The sequence below is a fragment of the Cyprinodon tularosa genome, unplaced genomic scaffold (assembly GCF_016077235.1).
Source record: "Cyprinodon tularosa strain WSP-4 unplaced genomic scaffold, ASM1607723v1 ctg115, whole genome shotgun sequence".
Lineage (NCBI taxonomy): Eukaryota > Metazoa > Chordata > Actinopteri > Cyprinodontiformes > Cyprinodontidae > Cyprinodon > Cyprinodon tularosa.
The window spans coordinates 331,879-349,057 of NW_024037948.1; the positions used below are offsets into that span (position 1 = coordinate 331,879).

A 17,179-nucleotide genomic window follows, 5' to 3' on the forward strand; every position below is an offset into this window, starting at 1 on the left:
TGCTTTAGTATATTGGTTCCAACATGTTGTACAAACGGAGATGACACATTAAAGCCTCATAAAAAAAACACATAAACAGAGCGTGCTCTGTCAGAGTGAATTATTAATATGAAGCATTGACTGGCATGCTTTACAGGGCAGAATGACTTAGGTTACATCATTACATGGAATTCCAGCTACACCTGCAGATAATTGTTAGATATGCTTTCATATTAGAAGGATTAAAGCTTTGCTGTTTCTAAATCGTTCTGAAGCAGAAGCTGCTTCACTCCCTAACAGATCGGGGATTCAGGACCTCACAGTTCAGGCTGGGTATCTTATTGCCATGTTTGTCTTACGTTACCGTGTCAGCTGCAGTATTGAAGTCAATGGCGGTTCAGTGCGGCTCCCAGGTGGGATGAAGCTTAGGATGTGTGCTTCAATGTTAGATTCAGTAAACCCCCTCCTCCACAGATTTTTAATTAGGTCTTACTCACTGACCTAGTAAAGAAGAAAGACCACATTGCTCCACATGGCGTGAAAATGGGAGCCAACTGAAGCAAATCGGGGAAAAATGCAAGCCAGTTGTCATCTGTGTGTTTAAAAATAGAAAAACAGTGGAGTGACTGGGCCTCCTCTAGCCTGCTTTGCCGTTCATTCAGCTGCTGTGGTTACATTTTTAAATTTAGAGAAGTGGAGGTGTGTGCTGTTAACACTCCTGGGTATTGTTGGATTCAGATTCCAAGCTGCTGATTCCATATCGAATGTTTAATAATACTGTTTTGAGAAATTGCTTGAGGAACATTCTCCGTTATGTTTTATAATCTCAGCTGCAGACCAGGTTTATCCCTCCACCCCCCCTTATTATCGCTTGATCTCAGCAAGCTTACGGTAGTCTATCTTTATAGATTTACATTAGCTATGGACACAGATCTGCACTGGCTGATGAATTACGAAGTACATGTCACATTTCTTCCATTATTTTGCTTTCTGTATAGCCTTTGCTTGTAACATTGTGTTTCAATCCTATTTCTTTATTTTGATCCAATTGCTTTTAAACTATTCAAAATCAGTTTATTTCTACAAGTAGCATTTGATGATTTATTGAGTCAACAAAAGTTATAGAAATGGCCAGATTTAATATTTGATTGAATTCAGCTGCATGTCTTTTTGTAAAGATTTTAAGGTCTATTGAGTGTGGTTCAGATTACTGTTTTAGGCCAGTCTAATGAAGGCAATCGATTAGGAACCCTGACTGAAGCAAAGTAGCCATTTGAAAAATTCTCACGGTAGATAATATATACTAGAGACACTTGTCTCATTAATTATTATAGTTTATAGGCATACTTTTCTCATTATTTGGGATCTTTTGCTCAATCGAAAGAGCAAACATATGAAAAGATTCTGCATATCTACCTTCTACTTTTCATCTTCTTTTTACCCAACAGCAATGTTGTATCTATAATGATACTTTATTTGAGTTTTCAAATTTTAATAATTGCAGTCATCTTACAAAGCATTTAGAAAATCAGTCACAAAAAGCTGTTTTTATGTGAAACCTCTGAGGGATTTTTTTTAACCAGACGAAGAAACATGCCCTGGTAGAATGAAATTAATGAAAAATATCACCAATACCAGATTAACTACATTTAAAGCAGTTTAAGTTCATGTTTTTAACTAAGAACGTCGAATAGCATGCAACAAAAAACATTTTATGTCTCTATCAAAAATCCGCTGAGAGAACAAAGTAGGAAGTGTAAAGAAAATCTGCGTTTAGTTATAAGCCATTTATTTCGGGTCTTAAAAGGAGAAGAAAGCTAAACAGATCCTTACTCTTATAATTGGTGCATTGTTCACAGAAACACAAAGTGTGACAAAAGCTTATATGATGAGGAGCAAGATCAGGAAGGCTGATATTTCTCCTATCTGCCTTCAACTATGCACACATTATTGACCTGATTATATGAAGAGCTCCAGTTTTTCCCCACAAACAAAAACATAACTGTGGTTGCATATCGTAGCGCTCTGAGGCGTTAAACTCTACTATAGCAGTCAAAACAAATACTATGCTTGGTAAAAGTATTCAGAGCCATTAAACTTCATATGAACCGGCAGGCTGGATAGAAAGGGCATTAATAAGAGAAGCAGCCATGAAACCCATCACACATGTGGAGCTGTGGAGATCCACCGCTCATGTGGGAGAATCTGTTGACAAAACCAATGTTCATATTATTGCTATAATTGCTTTTGGGGTTTTTTGTCGAACAGAAATGGGAAGATAATTAAAAAGTCCTTTAGAATGACTTTTATTCCCATTCAACATCTTAAAAATGTAGCAGAGGGGATCCACTCAGATCTAATTTTAGTCGCTTGGAATAGGAGTTTAAAAAATGGCCAATGCTCTTTGCATGAAATAAACATCTTTTTTTATTATTTTATTAATAAGTTTTTTTTAAATGTTGGGTAAATATTTCAGCTATTTGTAAAATGCTAAATGCTACAGGTCGATGAAAACAGAACTCATCACTTCATACCATCCCTATAGTGAACCACGGTGGTGGCAGTATCATGAGGTTAGTGCACTTTTAAAACAAGGTTTACCTTTACTTCAACTTTTCTCCCAAACAAAAACATTGTTATATTTTTTTGCAAGGCACCATTAAAACAAAGAACACACAAGTTGAAGTTAGTACACATTTTATTCGAACACAAACAGGTTTTCATGCCAAGCGTGAATCAGCATTGCTGTGTCCAAACCCAAAAGCTGAACCATGAGAAAACATCACACACCAACACCTGCAGGTCCAGTTCTCCTAATGTAAATGCTCCGTTGTGTTGCCCAATAGATGTCAGATATTGATAAACATTTAGATCAATCTAAACTCATTTTTATAAAGTATAGAAAAAATAAACTCCGTTACGTTTTTTTTGTTACATGATTTATCATTACAATATTGATAGCATTGCTTCATGAAATGGCATGTGGTGTTTGGGCTGCATCTCCACTCCAATCTTTTCACAGCTTTTAGAGGCACAAAGCAGCTGCGCCTTCTATTCATGCAGATGAACCCAAGGTTTCATCTGCAAATGCTTTAAAATAAAAATGTACCAGCAGTGGTGCCTTTCAGTGGCCTCTTCAAATAAATCCTGACATATTTCTAGACTATATCAATCTGAAACAAGTCAATGACATCTGATCTCAAAAGCAAATCCATTTTGGACAGATGTAAATGAACTATATTTTTCTTTTGTAGATCTAAATCTGAAAATGCAACCGAGGTTTAACTTCTTTCTCCCTAAATTAGGCATGAAGGGGGAGAAAAAAAAGAAAGCACAGCCTTCAGAGAGCAGCGACTGCAAACAGTCCATTAGGCACAGTAAGAAGGCAAGCAGGAGAAAGATGCTTTACTATGTGTACAAATAAAAACAGGGTAGAATTAGCTTGGCAGGAAAACTGGACAAATGCCGATTGGTTACAGGGCTTCGTGTTGTGGTCTAAGAGAACAGGCTTATAATATAAAGGTAAAAAAAAAAACAATACCAGACAGTTTTATCATATAAAATACAAATAATTCAGTCTGACACTCGATCCAGCATCCATAACATGAAAAAAGAAAAGTAAAATTATGGTTTGGTGATGCAAACATATGTAGAATAGGAATTAAGAAAATAGTCTTAGAATATGTTTTTTTTTTTCCAGATTAAAGCAAAAATGAAAAATACAAATAATTCCGTTAGGGCATTATTTGTACACTGCAGCCCAGTGTTTGGTCTGGATTCAAAGAACATAATCCAGCCTCCGACAGCTTACTGTCAATAATAGATGGCTCGCATTATTTATTCATTTACCTCTCCTTACATCACCTCCTCCTTTTTTGGGGGGCTTTTTTCTCCTCCCAATAGCTTTGGAAAGCGACGGCAGGTTTAATCTGGTTTCTGCACGCAGTCGCAGACATGTCTGCATGCAGCCGACGGGCAGCTGCATCTCCGACAGTCTTTCAAAGCATCTCGTCCTCGTGTGTCAGCGTGGGGAGCAGGTGCTACCTCAGACTGTGGCCTCATTAAAAAAATAAAAATAAAAAAAAAAGGTGCCACTTCTGGCAGCGATACGTGAAAGCTGGAAATATTTTCTCTTGCTGTACAACAGAAACCTGATGCAAAGGCAAGAGGTGGAAAGACTCCTCCGCCCAGGTTATGGCCTCCAGAGAGGGCTAAATAAACGTATTCAAAGCAGCTAGATGAAAATAATCACTAGAGTTCTGATGGTTATCAAATGGAAAGCTGCTCTCTGCTTCCTTACACATGGAGGTACAATTATGGTCATTGTTTTTTATTTCATCCCGCATCCTTTCTGGACTAAGAATAAGCAGCACGCATCAAAGGAAGATGTTTCCTCTGGTTATGATGCCATTGTCTAACCTCTCTACTGATTCACAGCTGAAATGACCTCACAGGGATTCAGGAAGCAGGTGAATTAGCAAAGTTCAAGTGTCACGAAAGAGCCTCCTTAGCGTAATGCTGTTTACAGGAAGGGAATTCAGTGTTACAGAACCTGGGAAAAGATTCGTACTCCTTGGTACTTTTTTACATTTTGCTTCATTACAACCAAGCTTCACTGCCGTTAAACAAAACAACAACTTTGTTTTCAAGATAATTTTACAAAGAAAAACCTGAACTTGATGCGATAGTTCTAAATGAAATATATAGTGCCATCGCTCACCCTTGATTGTAACTGTAAAAAAAAAAAAAAAAAAAAATGTTGCATGGGAACTTTAGAGGAGCTGCAGAAATCCGCTGCTCAGGTGGGAAAATGCTGGCATGATAAGTATTAGCTGTGGACGCCACCTGTGAGGCGCAGCAAAATAAAAGCCTGGGAAAGTAATGTTTGGAACATGGAGGCTTTTCTTCATCAGGGATAGTGATGCCTATGAGGATTAATGAAGTTAAAAGCAGAGAAATAACTGATGAGGACCTATTGGTGCAAGCAGAACCTTTTAAAAACGGGCCCAGGTCCAGTTTCTGAAAGAACGCTTAACACAAGGAGGTGATTTAATCTGTTAAACCATTCTAATAAGTTAGAGTGACCTACAACAAAGTCCAGACTTGAATGCAACCGGCTCTGTGTTCACAGTCAAACATCTATGTTTATAGACCTTCTGCATCCGATGATTTAAGCCATGCTCCAAAGGACTTTTAATCAGCTGTTTTTAGATGTACACAACTAGAGTAGCAGCTGTTCATTGCAGTGAAGGTGAGTTAAACTGCCGATCCCTTATTTTAGATTCCAATTGCTTGGAAAAAATATTAAACAGTTGTACAATTATCGGTCCTTTTTAGAATTATGAGCCACTTAATGTTTCCTGTCCGATAAGATCCCAATAAAAAGGCTTCAGACTTAATCTACTCCAAAACTCCATTTAAAAACGTCCAAATAATCATTTGTGTCCTGAGGTAGATTTAGCCCCATTTTAATAAATGTCACCCAAGCAGTTCAGGTTTGTATCTAAAACTGTTGATTGAAAATTAAAGCCTGGGTCAGAGGAGTGAGAAGCTAAGGAGAATAAACCTGTTGGATGGTCTCAGCTTTCAAACAGAGGAACTATTGACCCATGAAGAGCGGCTGCATCATGGGAGGACTACAGTCCTCAAGCTGACTGGGTCCCACGGGTCTAAACGCGTTACAAAAAGCTCAGCAGCTATGTGCAGCTCCAGCAAAGAGCATAAAAAAACAAGTAAAGCAATGCATCCTTAAGGAAAAGTCTGTTGATTCAAAAATGTTAAAAAGGCCATAAACTAAAGATGGAGGCATCGGATGTTTGTTCAAGTCTCCAGTTAATTACGCTTTCTGGCACATCATAATATTATACTTTCACAAACCACGACGCATAACTTTATTGACTACTTGTTTTAAAAAAAAGGCAGCAGAGAGGCGTGGCCTATATTGCTCGACAAAAATGTTGCTTTAGATGGACTTGAACTTGGGGCCTCAGAGTTTAAATCCTCGCAGTTTCATTAGATTTCGAAAGTCTTGGAAAGCCAAACATCTCAGAGACGCAGCAGCAGCAGCAGCCACCTAAAGACCGGCTCTGTTTCACAGTTAGTGCTGTAAATCGTCCTGCTGTCCGATGCAGCTGCCACCGTTGCCCCTCCATGTCTGCTGCAGCTGCTGGAGGTGCTGAAAGGCTCTCTGGGTGATGTTAAGAGCTGGATGGACCTTCCTCAGATCAGGCTCTCCGATCAGAGACAGGCCACACAGCCCCAAGTAGGCATGCAGAGGGTCTGGAGAGGCAGGAAACAGGACAAAGAGAACTAGTTCAGACAGGTGACAGCTCTGTACAAAGAAACTAAAGCTTCCAGCATGCTTTAATTTATAACCTTATCTGACTTCTAAAAATCCTCCAGCTGCTCCTAGCATAGCAGTTAGTTGTAATGCCTCTTTAAGAACATGTAAATGCACACAGCTTGGCCCCCTGACCGTTTCACTCCCTTGGGAGGAACATAAAAGCTGCACAGGCCCATAATGGAGCAGTAATTGAATTCTAATGAAATGACAGATGATCGGACAGAGACATTAGAATCAATCACAGCATCATTAGCCTCATCCATCAGGACTCATAGTCAAGGTTGAACAGATGAGTATGTGGCCTTGTTTCAAGGGAGGCCTGATTAGTAAGGACACCTTCATCCATGTTTACATCTCATGACACTGAGATGCTTTCAGGGAGAACTTTTAGAGGGAAGTACTGTGAGACGGTTAAGAGGAATATAATTGAGGGTGGCTTGTCCCTCCTACTTGCTAACCTGCAGGCCTAAACCCAAAGCTACCACCCTGTGCAGCTCAGAGACCTAACAGCAATAGGGCAACTTTAACACCAAGGTGTGCAAAGAAGTCCCATTTCTGACTCAATATTGTCTTTACCATAACACTTTAGCAATCTTTGATTCCTTTAATTAAATACCAGTCTACATCGAGATAACACCCCAAACAGGCTTATAGTCGAGCTTAGCTGCTCCTTTATCTAAACATTAATTTCCTAATTTCTATATCAAAAATATTGTTACCATCAATCTGATGAACATCTAGTTTACAAAAAACATCCGCTGTTGGGGATATTTCTGACCTTTAAAAATTAAAATTCTTAAATATTAGATATCAAATCTGGAAACACAAACATTTACTCTATTTTCCCACATCATCATCCAGAATGCAGAAAATCACTAAGAATCAACAGCGATCTCTGTGAGTGAGATTTAGGAACTTCAAGTCAAATCTTTTGCTTCCTAATCTCTTATTTTTTTATTTTAACTCAGAACTATAACCCTCCCTATAGCTTTTATTGTGTCACAAATCTGCTTCTTTTGTCCCACGTCAGTGTTACCAAACCATTGTCCTAAACCAGTTCCTGTTAAGGACACTAGTCTCCTGTTTGCTTCTTTCCTGCTTCACTAAAACTCTTTTATTCGGTTATATTCACGGGCCTCCCTGTCTTATTCTGGTAACATGAGGAGCAAAGATTCCTGTAGAACAAAATGCCCCATCAAATAGCCAATATGAGGGCGGGGAAGGACACGCACACCTTCACCAGCATTGACTGCTGAAGGTTAGAGTTACAGGAGGGTTGTTATTCTTTGCCATTGATCTAAAGTAAAACTGGCCACCACAGCTCCTCCCCGTCTCCCTGCACCTGTGGAGGAGGAGGCGGCACAAACTGATCAGCTAAAAGGGAAAAAACATGAATGTACTGAAACTACCACGGGCTTGTTTGTCCTTTAAATGAGATCCTTAAAGCTACAGAGGAGTCATTAAACTTTAAACATGCCATTCGGGCCTCTGCTTCGCTCCTGTGGCTGTTGTTGCTTTGTTTTTTTCACTGAATGCACCAAAAATAAAGCTTCAGAGCTGTGAAGGCATGAGTTTCTGCTGGTACCTGGGTGGCTGTCAGGCCACTTGGCAAAGCCACCAACCAAACGATCCTGCGTGGACAGAATGAAGCTCCTGTTTTTCTCAAAGTTGGTGAACTGGAACGCATCCAAGAGCTGGAGGAAAACAGAACGATCATGGCGGGGGAAATATAGGAAAAATCCAGAAAACATGACCCAAAAAAAAAAAAAAAGATAATGAAATGAAAACATTTAAAACAAAAGAAATTTTACAGGGTTTATATCAATTTCCCATTAGGTTTAGTGAATCTGCAGCAAGTTCTTTTATAGTTGTGAAGTTTAAAGTTATCCTTTAAAGCAGACGCTCTACATTTTTCCTATTTTTATTAATAAAATAAAAACAAACAATGTATTATCTAGCTAAACTATACTACTTGTTTCAATAAATTTTGTTGTAAATATTAATTAGAGAGCATAAAACAAAAGAGACGTTGATTTAATACAACACAGGAGTATAACAAAAAGGAAAATGAAAAGAAAAATCTCAATACAGGTCATCTGATTTCCAAACTGGAAATCGGAAAAAAATGAGTAAAATAAAGAATAAAAATGTGTAGGCAACTTGTCAGGCATGCATGGAGACATTTCAGTGTTTGTTACCTCCAGGGTAGCTCCCACCCAGAAGGAGTAGCATGTATCCACAGGTTTGTTGGGTCGTCCCTGGAAGCCGCTCTGCTGCCTCATGATGCACCAGCGCCGGATCCTGTTCAGCTCCCGCTGACTCAGAGCCTCCTCTAGCCGGCCCATCAGACACAGGGAGGCTATGGCACAGTACGTCCAGCCACCTGGGCACATCAAGTTCATGTAAAGTTGCAGTCTGGGATGCTTAATGTCTCTGCCTTTATTCAGCTTCAGAGGGTTCTAAGATAGAGAACTACGTACATAAGTTTACATTTATTAGATATTCTCCAGTCTAAACCACATAAACGGCAGCGCTCAGCTTTGGGTGTTTTGTCTTTAGGATGAATGAACCAGTTTTTGTATGAGATTGTAGTTGGGTTGATGTTCTCTGGTAAGATATGATTAGAGAAAACATGGATGTCGGACCACTGGCAGGAAAAAGTGTGAGAGGTGCACTTTTAGTAGGTTTCCATTCTTCATTTTCATTCCTTAAACAAGTTTTGTTATAGTGATTTAACATCTAAATGACTGGAATCAGACAAAAAACCTCTCCAGAAGACAGCTGGTTGGACCATTGGAGTGGATCACCATGCTTACACACTGTTACTGTACTAAACAGGAATTACTGCTGCTAGAAGCTTCAAGTGAGGGCGAACACTTGATGGCGTAGCTTTGAGATCACATGTCCACCTTTTTCTAAAACTTCCATGTCCAAAAGTTTCTTTCAGGATGCATCATTCATGTGTTGCAGGATAAAAAAGAAAGAATAAGGGGGGGAAAAAAAGTCCTAAATATACACTACGGGCTGAACATCGACACAAAAATCTAGTCTCATGTCCGGGCTCATGAGGATCTATAATTCTATGTTTCATTCACATAACTGTGAAATTATAACACCAAAAATGTTCAGATTTAAAGCAGCAGTGGGAGGTCTGGGCCCTGAACCAGCACACACACCTTAAGGGTAGACGGAGTAATGAGCCTCCACGCATCATCTCTACCGATTTGAGATCAGTCCTCAAAGAGTTGGCAGGCTCGGCTAATGAAGTAAAGTCTCGCTGAAGTCTTTAATCACAGAAGTTGAATTTACAGCAAAGAGAAAAATCACTAAGTCCATCCCACAGGAACAGCTGTGGTTTGATAAATGTACATTTTAGGAGCACATCACAGAGTTAGAAGGAAGTCTGTGCTCCCCAAACAAACAAGGACATGTTTATAGCTTCCTAACTGCTGCTTTTGTGGTGAAGGGCAAGTGCTTTTTTTATTTTTTTTATTATTTATTTTTTTAGAAAAAACAAAACAAAAAAACCCCCATCTAATTGAAAACAGTCATATAGATCCTTATAGTTAGAAGTTTGACTTTGGATTCATTAACACACTCACCATGACACTCTTTCCCAGCTCCTTGGCCAAATGCATTGTCATATGACTATGGAGAAAGTGAAATACATTTAGAAATGTTATATCAGCAACAAGATTTACAAATGATAAAAGATGCAGATGAGAATACTAATTAGAGAAAGGCCTAAACATCAACTGGCCGATATTAGTGTTTATTTCCCTGGATCTGCCGATATGTGTATGTAATGGCCAACTCAGCCATGCCTTGAGCTCATGTGAAGGAATTGCATTGCTGCTACCTCCATTAGCTATCCATTGTTAATGTTTTAATTTGTTAATAAAGGTTTCTTAAAAAAAAAAAAAAAAAAAAAAAAAAACAACTGATTTATGTGTTATCATTACGGCTGTCACTACCCGACAGCGGCAACAAAAAACAAAGATGGTGCAGGCATCATGTAGGAAGGCGAAGTTACATGACCAACTGGGGGCGGAAATTACCGATCATCTGTCCTAACGGTCAGTTAACAGAGTTCACTATAAAGTTAACTATACACTCTATATACCGGTAGTGATTGAGGGATTTAGATATTTGGACACGTCCATTGTGTCAAAGTACTTCCTGTCAGTTGAGAGTCTGATCAAGACAGAAATTGTAGGTTTGAATGCATTTCATGAACAGGAAGAGCATTCAGAGGTTTTGGTATCTGATCTTTTAAACCAGAGAGCAGGGAAAGTTTAATTTCCAGACAACTGGTTGGTTCATCGCTGACTGGAATTGAAAAGAAGCCTTTGGACAGCGCTGCACTTCCATACCAAGGCCTTTAATCCAAAATATTCCCCTGTTTGTCCCACTGGTTGATCTTACTTCCCTAAAACTAACCAAAACTTACAAACCAAAGCAAAACAAAGTTGTTGTGGCTGGCAAAGGTTCTCAAATGCGCAGCCTGTCACAAGATGCTTCAAAGACAGCCACTTCCTCATCCTCCTGTGTATTTTTATTTACAAGAAATTACACAAGCTTATATATAAAGGGATTAGTCAGGTTTTCGGAGATAAAGATGGCGGCTGTGCAAATTACTTAGGCAGGCAAATTTCAATGCCAGCAACAGCAGAGAAGAGGCAGAGGTTTTCAGAAGGAGAGTGGAGGGGAAGGGCTGCAGCTGACTGGTGTCTCCTCTGGAGGTAGGACCATTAAACTGTCCTTCTAGGGATACAATAAAACATTTTTTTCAAAAGCCACCAACAAACCTCTTAAGGGTCTCCATTTCATACTTTGTCAGCATTAGCCTCCACAAGTGTTCCCTGATAGCAGCCAAAAAAAAAAAGCTGACATCAGGATGTTTGAAATTTTAGAAAATCTAACATGCGTTGTTTCTCTAGCTTAAAAACCTTTGACCCTTTGTGTACCGGAACAAGTTAGCGATTGTTTCTCATAGCAGGAGACTCGGTGAGGGTAGGGACTGTGTTACATCTCAGCTATAGACTGAACGTTTCTCATGACTTCATGTCCAAAAACCTAAAATATGGTGTTAAGAAAATGACAGCCAATGTTGCCATTCATCTATAGAAATTGTTTCTATTTCATACAAACTACTTGCTGTCTAGGATGTTGTTATAAATCTTTAATAAATAAAAAATATCACTGAAGGTCCCTTGCATGATGGTTATTCATCACCTGTTTAAACCTGCTTTTATTTAAAGACGATTAAGAGAAAAGCAGCTTCATGTCAGCACCAGGAGATCTCTGTAAACTTTTGGTCTAAGCAAAATAAATAAAACTCAATCTGAACAACAGACAGTCGACAGCTGAGAAAGTAAAAAAAGAAAAAGAGATTGTTTCTGTCCCAATTTTAATCAGTTCAGACCAAAGTAAAAAATGCTGCCCTGGGGTCTCCAGCTAAAGCTGTGCATACGTTAAACTTTTTCTAAGCAAGCTGAACATTTTCACAGTCTGTCTATTCATGTGTAAAAGACAGGATGTTTTTGAACACACCCATGAAACGATACACCGTCTGAAATGTTAAACTTGATATACAGTGAAGTTTCTCGTGGGAGCCGAGCAGCTCAGGGGAAAAACAATGTTTGATGTGTGTGACGCCCAGAAAGACAAACAGAGGACAGTTAGACAATTATGACTTTTATTCTTTTTAACTAATACAGAAGAGGAGCCGCCAAAAGACCATGATGCATCACTCAACTCTGTTTTTTCCCCTACTTGTATTACTACTATTTGTAGACAAACTGCCACTTTGTGACTGTAGGGGGCCGGTTTTCTTTGCGCCTCAAGGATGCTCAATTTAATCTTAAGGATGGATGTACATTGATGGATGGATTCACATCAGCAATCTCTCACTTACCAAACTTCCCCGGATGTATTCAATGGCTTTCTGGATGTCCATGCCCGACCAGTCATCCAGCATGTAACAGATACTAGCAGCACAGTAGATAAACCGGATATCGTTCTCGCTTCCTTCTGGCACAGCATAGAAACTGAAAGCCAGACAAAAAAACAAACAAAAAAGGGTAGTTTAGTGTCTTTGAGTTTTTGTTCTAGATGTCCCACATACTTGGGTATTTGTGGATTATTTCCAGCTTTAGGAGCACCGATTACCCTCCTCATATCCGATTAGCATCAATTATTCATCCCTTCCTACTAGGGTTGTCACGATACTAAACTTTTCAACTCGATACCGATACTAAGTGAAATATTCGATACTCGATGTCTTTTGCGATACCACAAGGATAAAAACAAAGACTCCAAAATTCAACAGAAATGTTTTCATTAATAAACAAAATACAATAAATAGATAAATAAATACAATAAACAATATTTTGAGGTCGTATGCTGTGCACAATATTAAGCAAGCTTGATAAAAAACTTACAAAATTAAAATTAAGTGTTCCTTCCTTGGCTATGCTTTACACACATAACAATGACACTAGCCAAACCGTTTAACAAAAATAATTCTCAGCAGCTGCACCTCTTACAAAAAAAGTCTGAAACTGAAAAGTGCGTAGAATTATTCAATCACAGTGTTTAGAAAGTGCATTTTCCTCTAATCTGCACATAAGATGAATGACTGTTTAGGTGCCACTGGTGGTAGCACTGTATCGATACTTTTGAAAACGAGTATTGTATCCGGATACAACTTTTCAGTATCGATACTTTTTTGAGTATCGATACTTTTGACAACCCTACTTCCTACATTTATGTCATACTACTACCCCTGCCAGATCAGCATATGATGAATTATGGCAGATCTGGAAAAATAAGGATCTCCCTGATCTAGATTGAAAAACAAAACAGATATGATTTGAAATAAAAGTGTACGCATTGCTTTTTAGTTGAGATGGAACCGAGGGTTAGGATGTTAGAACATGAAATCATAAAGTACAGAGAAAGAGGTCAGGATCAGGGAAAGCAGAGCGTAATTTCCTTTAACCTGCACACACATCATTGGCTCAGTGAGCAGAACATTTCCATCTTTCAAACATGCTGCTACTCCAGATTAAACAGAAGTTTGTATCCCAAACTCACACTTTTAGTTGCCTTTTGAACTAGAAAAGGTGCAGATGCAAGCTCTAGTCTGACCACGTTAAATCTGTGCTCAAAAAGGCTGCAGGGGTTTCTGAGTCAGAGTGAAAATGCCAGCACAGATAAAGGTTTAGGTAAAATCATGTTGCCTAACCTTCCGTCCTCGAGCTGGAGCACTTTGAGACCAGCCAGAACGGCCTCTTTATTAACCCGACTCAGGTCATCGCCAAGTATCAACAGCGAGCACAGTCCGGTGTAGGTCATGGCAACATGGCCACTGTCGTATGGATGGAGCACACCTGGACCCTGAAGGAGAAGCAAGAAAGGGAAATCAGAGAGACGGCTGATAGCTGCAGATGCAGACATTAGATCTCCGTCTCATTATTTCAACTGAACATCAATATTGCATCTGCCTCTGTAGGGGGCTCCTTTTACTTGGAAGAATCAAAAATGCAGATTTACTGATGGATATAATCTTAAATTATGATGGCATGTGCAAAAAACAAACAAAAGTAACAGAGGCTTACTAAAAACTAAAAAGCCACATTACTTGTACAACCTTTAAACCAAATCTGGGTAATGATAACACTACCTTAGTGCTGTAGGGAATTCCAATATGTGAGGATCCTCGAAACCCACATCGGTTCAGGTTGGATTCTGTAGAGAGGAGTCAGGCAGAAATGGAAGTATTCATACTAGTGTAAAAATAAGCATTAGGGGAAAATTTAATAATATATGACTCCGCAGATTTCACTTTTAAACCCTTTCTGTTCCAACTTAGCTTCTGAGCTGAGATTGAGGAGAGGTTCTTATTGATAAATTCATAGGGTGTCTGCTGCCCCCTTCTGGCCAGAAACAGCGAGCTGCAGCTTATACATGATTTTTTAGTGTGTGGAGTCCAATGTCTCCTTCTGTCACATACCAACCTTAACATTTTATTTTCTGACAACTAAGTTCATGCAGATTAATTCAGTCGAAGCAACAATCTGAAAGTCTTAACGAGTTTGAGGATGGGGTTAATTAATACTAATGTCCCATTTGGAAATCACAGTTGTCTCTAAACTTGTTATTTTTCTAAATCTAACTAAAACAAAAACTGGCAGACTCCCAACATATGGCTATTGCAAAAAAAAAGCAAAAAAAAAAACAACATCCTTTCAAGCACGACTATCCCTCCATCATCTCCGTTGATGTCTTCAATAATTAATGAAATGCGCATCTAAACAGATGGTATGGAGTAGCTTGTTAGACATGAAAATATATAAATAAATAAAATTCCAATCCCCAAACAAGTCATTAAAAGCCTGAGTGTGATACTTTTCTTTGATGAACAGCTGTAAAGACGCAGTGGGTTAGGCACAGACAACTGCAGACCAAGAAATGGTTTGAAGTCTGCAAAGTTGGACAACAGGCGCATGACAGACGTAAAAGTTTGATGAGTGGGACGACGCAGAGGCCTCGCTGAAAGTATGAAACAGTTTGTTGTCTTATTCGTAAACTAATTCACAGTAAGTTGAGGTGCAGATGTCATAAGGCATCTCTAATGGATGACCAGCCACACTATTTATGGACAATAAACCCTTCGACCGACAACTTGTTCTTTTTTTGGTTCCTCAAAATTCGGTTTAAAGTTGTAGAATCTTAATTCAAAGCATAAATGCATCGTAACCTTGACAAAAGCCTAACAGTATTAAAATCTAAACTGGAAGGTAAGACTGCATTAAAAAAGTGACCGGTTCAACCATACAGGCAACAGCAGGGTAAATAATAGTCCTTCCATATAGGGTCTGCTTGGAGTTTCCATCCAGTGCGACTTACAAAGAAAATGTCCAAATAAGAGGCGCCCTTGCAGGTCTGCAGGTATGAAATATAGCTGAGCCCATTTACAGAGCTTTGTCCAGGATTATATTCTTTAAGCTGGAGGTCTTCAACAGCGGGTCCGCAACCCCTAGGGGGTCCACAGAGGTAATGCATGGGGGTCGCGAAAGTTTTGGTTGATTAGAAAATTAACACGAATTCAACACACTGTGGTAAACAGATAAATGGAGGCAGAGGATGTCTTTCAGTCATCAATGCCCACATTCAGCAACACACAGGGGCTCTTTCAAGCTGAGCACCGTTTCATTCACAACACCTGTCCCATCAACCAGGAATCAGAAATACTTTAATAATCCCAGGGAGAAATTACTTTCGTTACATTACTTCAGCTGTAATAGAGTGACTATAGGACCAGTTTAATATACCACAATTTCATACAATATATATAATTAGGGGCTCCCCACTCCATCTCACCATTAGTTTGGGGGTCTTTGGCCTGGAAAACGTTGAAAACCCCTGCTTTGAGCCAAAGTCAATGTTAGCATTATAAGAGATCAAATGTAAACGAGAAGCTTTTCTTTTCTATTAGGCACCAGCCTTAATCCAAACATCCACCTCCCATTATTCTGTCATCAATGAATGATTGGCTATAATCAAGGATTTCATTTTCCACAATAGAGACTTTTTTTTTTTTTTTTTAAAGGAACAATATAACTCTGTAGTTTAAAAAAAAGTCAGCCCCCATGCCTTTATTTGTTCTCTGTTTAGCTTTATCAGCAAAGCTTATCACTGATGGTCAAACATCTTTCTCCTAATCCCCAATGCTGTTACTAAGCTCTGCTTACAAATGAAATTCACTTTACAATTTATTTCATTTCAAAGCTGGTGTGGAGGGGGAAACAAAGAAAGGGAAATAAAGTTGAAGTAAAGGTAGATGTTGGACTTACTGTCCTGAGTGGGTAGAACTTGCTGTGAATAAATCCACTCAATCAGCACGTCACTGTCAACCACATCCAGGGCATCCAATACATCCAGACCAGAAAGGGCAAAAAACAGGATAGTTAACCTGGAATCAAGCAGTTATCACATTTATTATTTTAAATAAAATTTAGATACGTTTTTTTAAAGGTTTAATCATAATTTAAAACCAAAGCAGCTGCTAATTGAGCTACTAATGAGTAATAGCTGAATATAATATGATATAAACTGTTAGAAAAAAGGACTCAAAGAGATAAAATCTGCCTAATGAACTAATTATGCCAAGAAAATCTGGCTGCTGGTTTAAGAAACTAACATTAATTGGGTTTATCACCTGCTAGTGAATCACAGCTACTAGCTAGCTCCATTGCCTTTACCTTCCTAAACGAAGCAGAGCTCCCCTCCGCCCTCAGCTCAACTCACCGGGTTGTCTCCAGCGAAGCGTATCGCTCAGGTAACACCTGCAGGGTCCTCTGGAAGAATCGGACATGTCGGTCTTTTAAAAAGTCTATCTGCTCACATTCTTCAAACTGGTTCTCCTCTTCCGCCATCTTTGTTTCCGCATCTATAGGGAATCTTTCCGGTGCGTGTGCTTTTCGAAATAAAAGCCTCTGCTAGCGCCAGAAGTGAAGAAGACTTCAACTGAAGCTGCAAAAAGGATCCCATTCCAGTCAGAAAGACCCAAATCAAAAGTTCAGCAAATGAAAAGTTCAAAACCTCTGGAGCAGTGTGCCGAAAGGGAAGAGGATTCATTGATTGTAAAAAAGAAAGATTTTGATCTTTTCAGCCGAAAAGGAAAACCGAAAAAAATGTAAATAATAGCGAAAGCTGTAGAAAAGTATTTTGACATTAGAGATTAAAACTGGGAAAAGGTTGAAAGCGTGATTAGAAAACCAATCAGAAACTGGCAGAATGACGATAAAGATAAAATATATATATATATATATATATATATATATATATATA

General features: G+C 39.0%; 1 protein-coding gene across 1 annotated transcript; it reads right to left on the reverse strand.

Annotated features, from left to right (window-relative positions):
• Nucleotides 1-2,659: 2,659 nt before the first annotated feature.
• On the reverse strand, nt 2,660-16,832 carry pggt1b (protein geranylgeranyltransferase type I, beta subunit). Its single transcript, XM_038305532.1, has 9 exons — nt 16,637-16,832; nt 16,183-16,301; nt 14,010-14,074; nt 13,572-13,723; nt 12,240-12,372; nt 9,925-9,970; nt 8,521-8,705; nt 7,908-8,016; nt 2,660-6,258 (listed from the first exon to the last, which is right to left on the reverse strand). The coding sequence occupies exons 1-9, from the start codon at nt 16,762-16,764 to the stop codon at nt 6,077-6,079; spliced, it is 1,119 nt and encodes a 372-aa protein (XP_038161460.1). The 5' UTR covers nt 16,765-16,832; the 3' UTR covers nt 2,660-6,076.
• Nucleotides 16,833-17,179: the final 347 nt, after the last annotated feature.

Bases quoted from the DNA above. Each gene is read 5' to 3' on its own strand.
- pggt1b (XM_038305532.1), bottom strand. From the start codon at position 16,764: ATGGCGGAAGAGGAGAACCAGTTTGAAGAATGTGAGCAGATAGACTTT. The intron at 13,724-14,009 runs GTAGTGTTATCA...CTTCTCCTTCAG, and splicing joins GAATTCCCTACAGCACTAAG to GGTCCAGGTGTGCTCCATCC. The intron at 8,017-8,520 runs GTAACAAACACT...GTTTTCCTCCAG, and splicing joins GGGTGGGAGCTACCCTGGAG to CTCTTGGATGCGTTCCAGTT.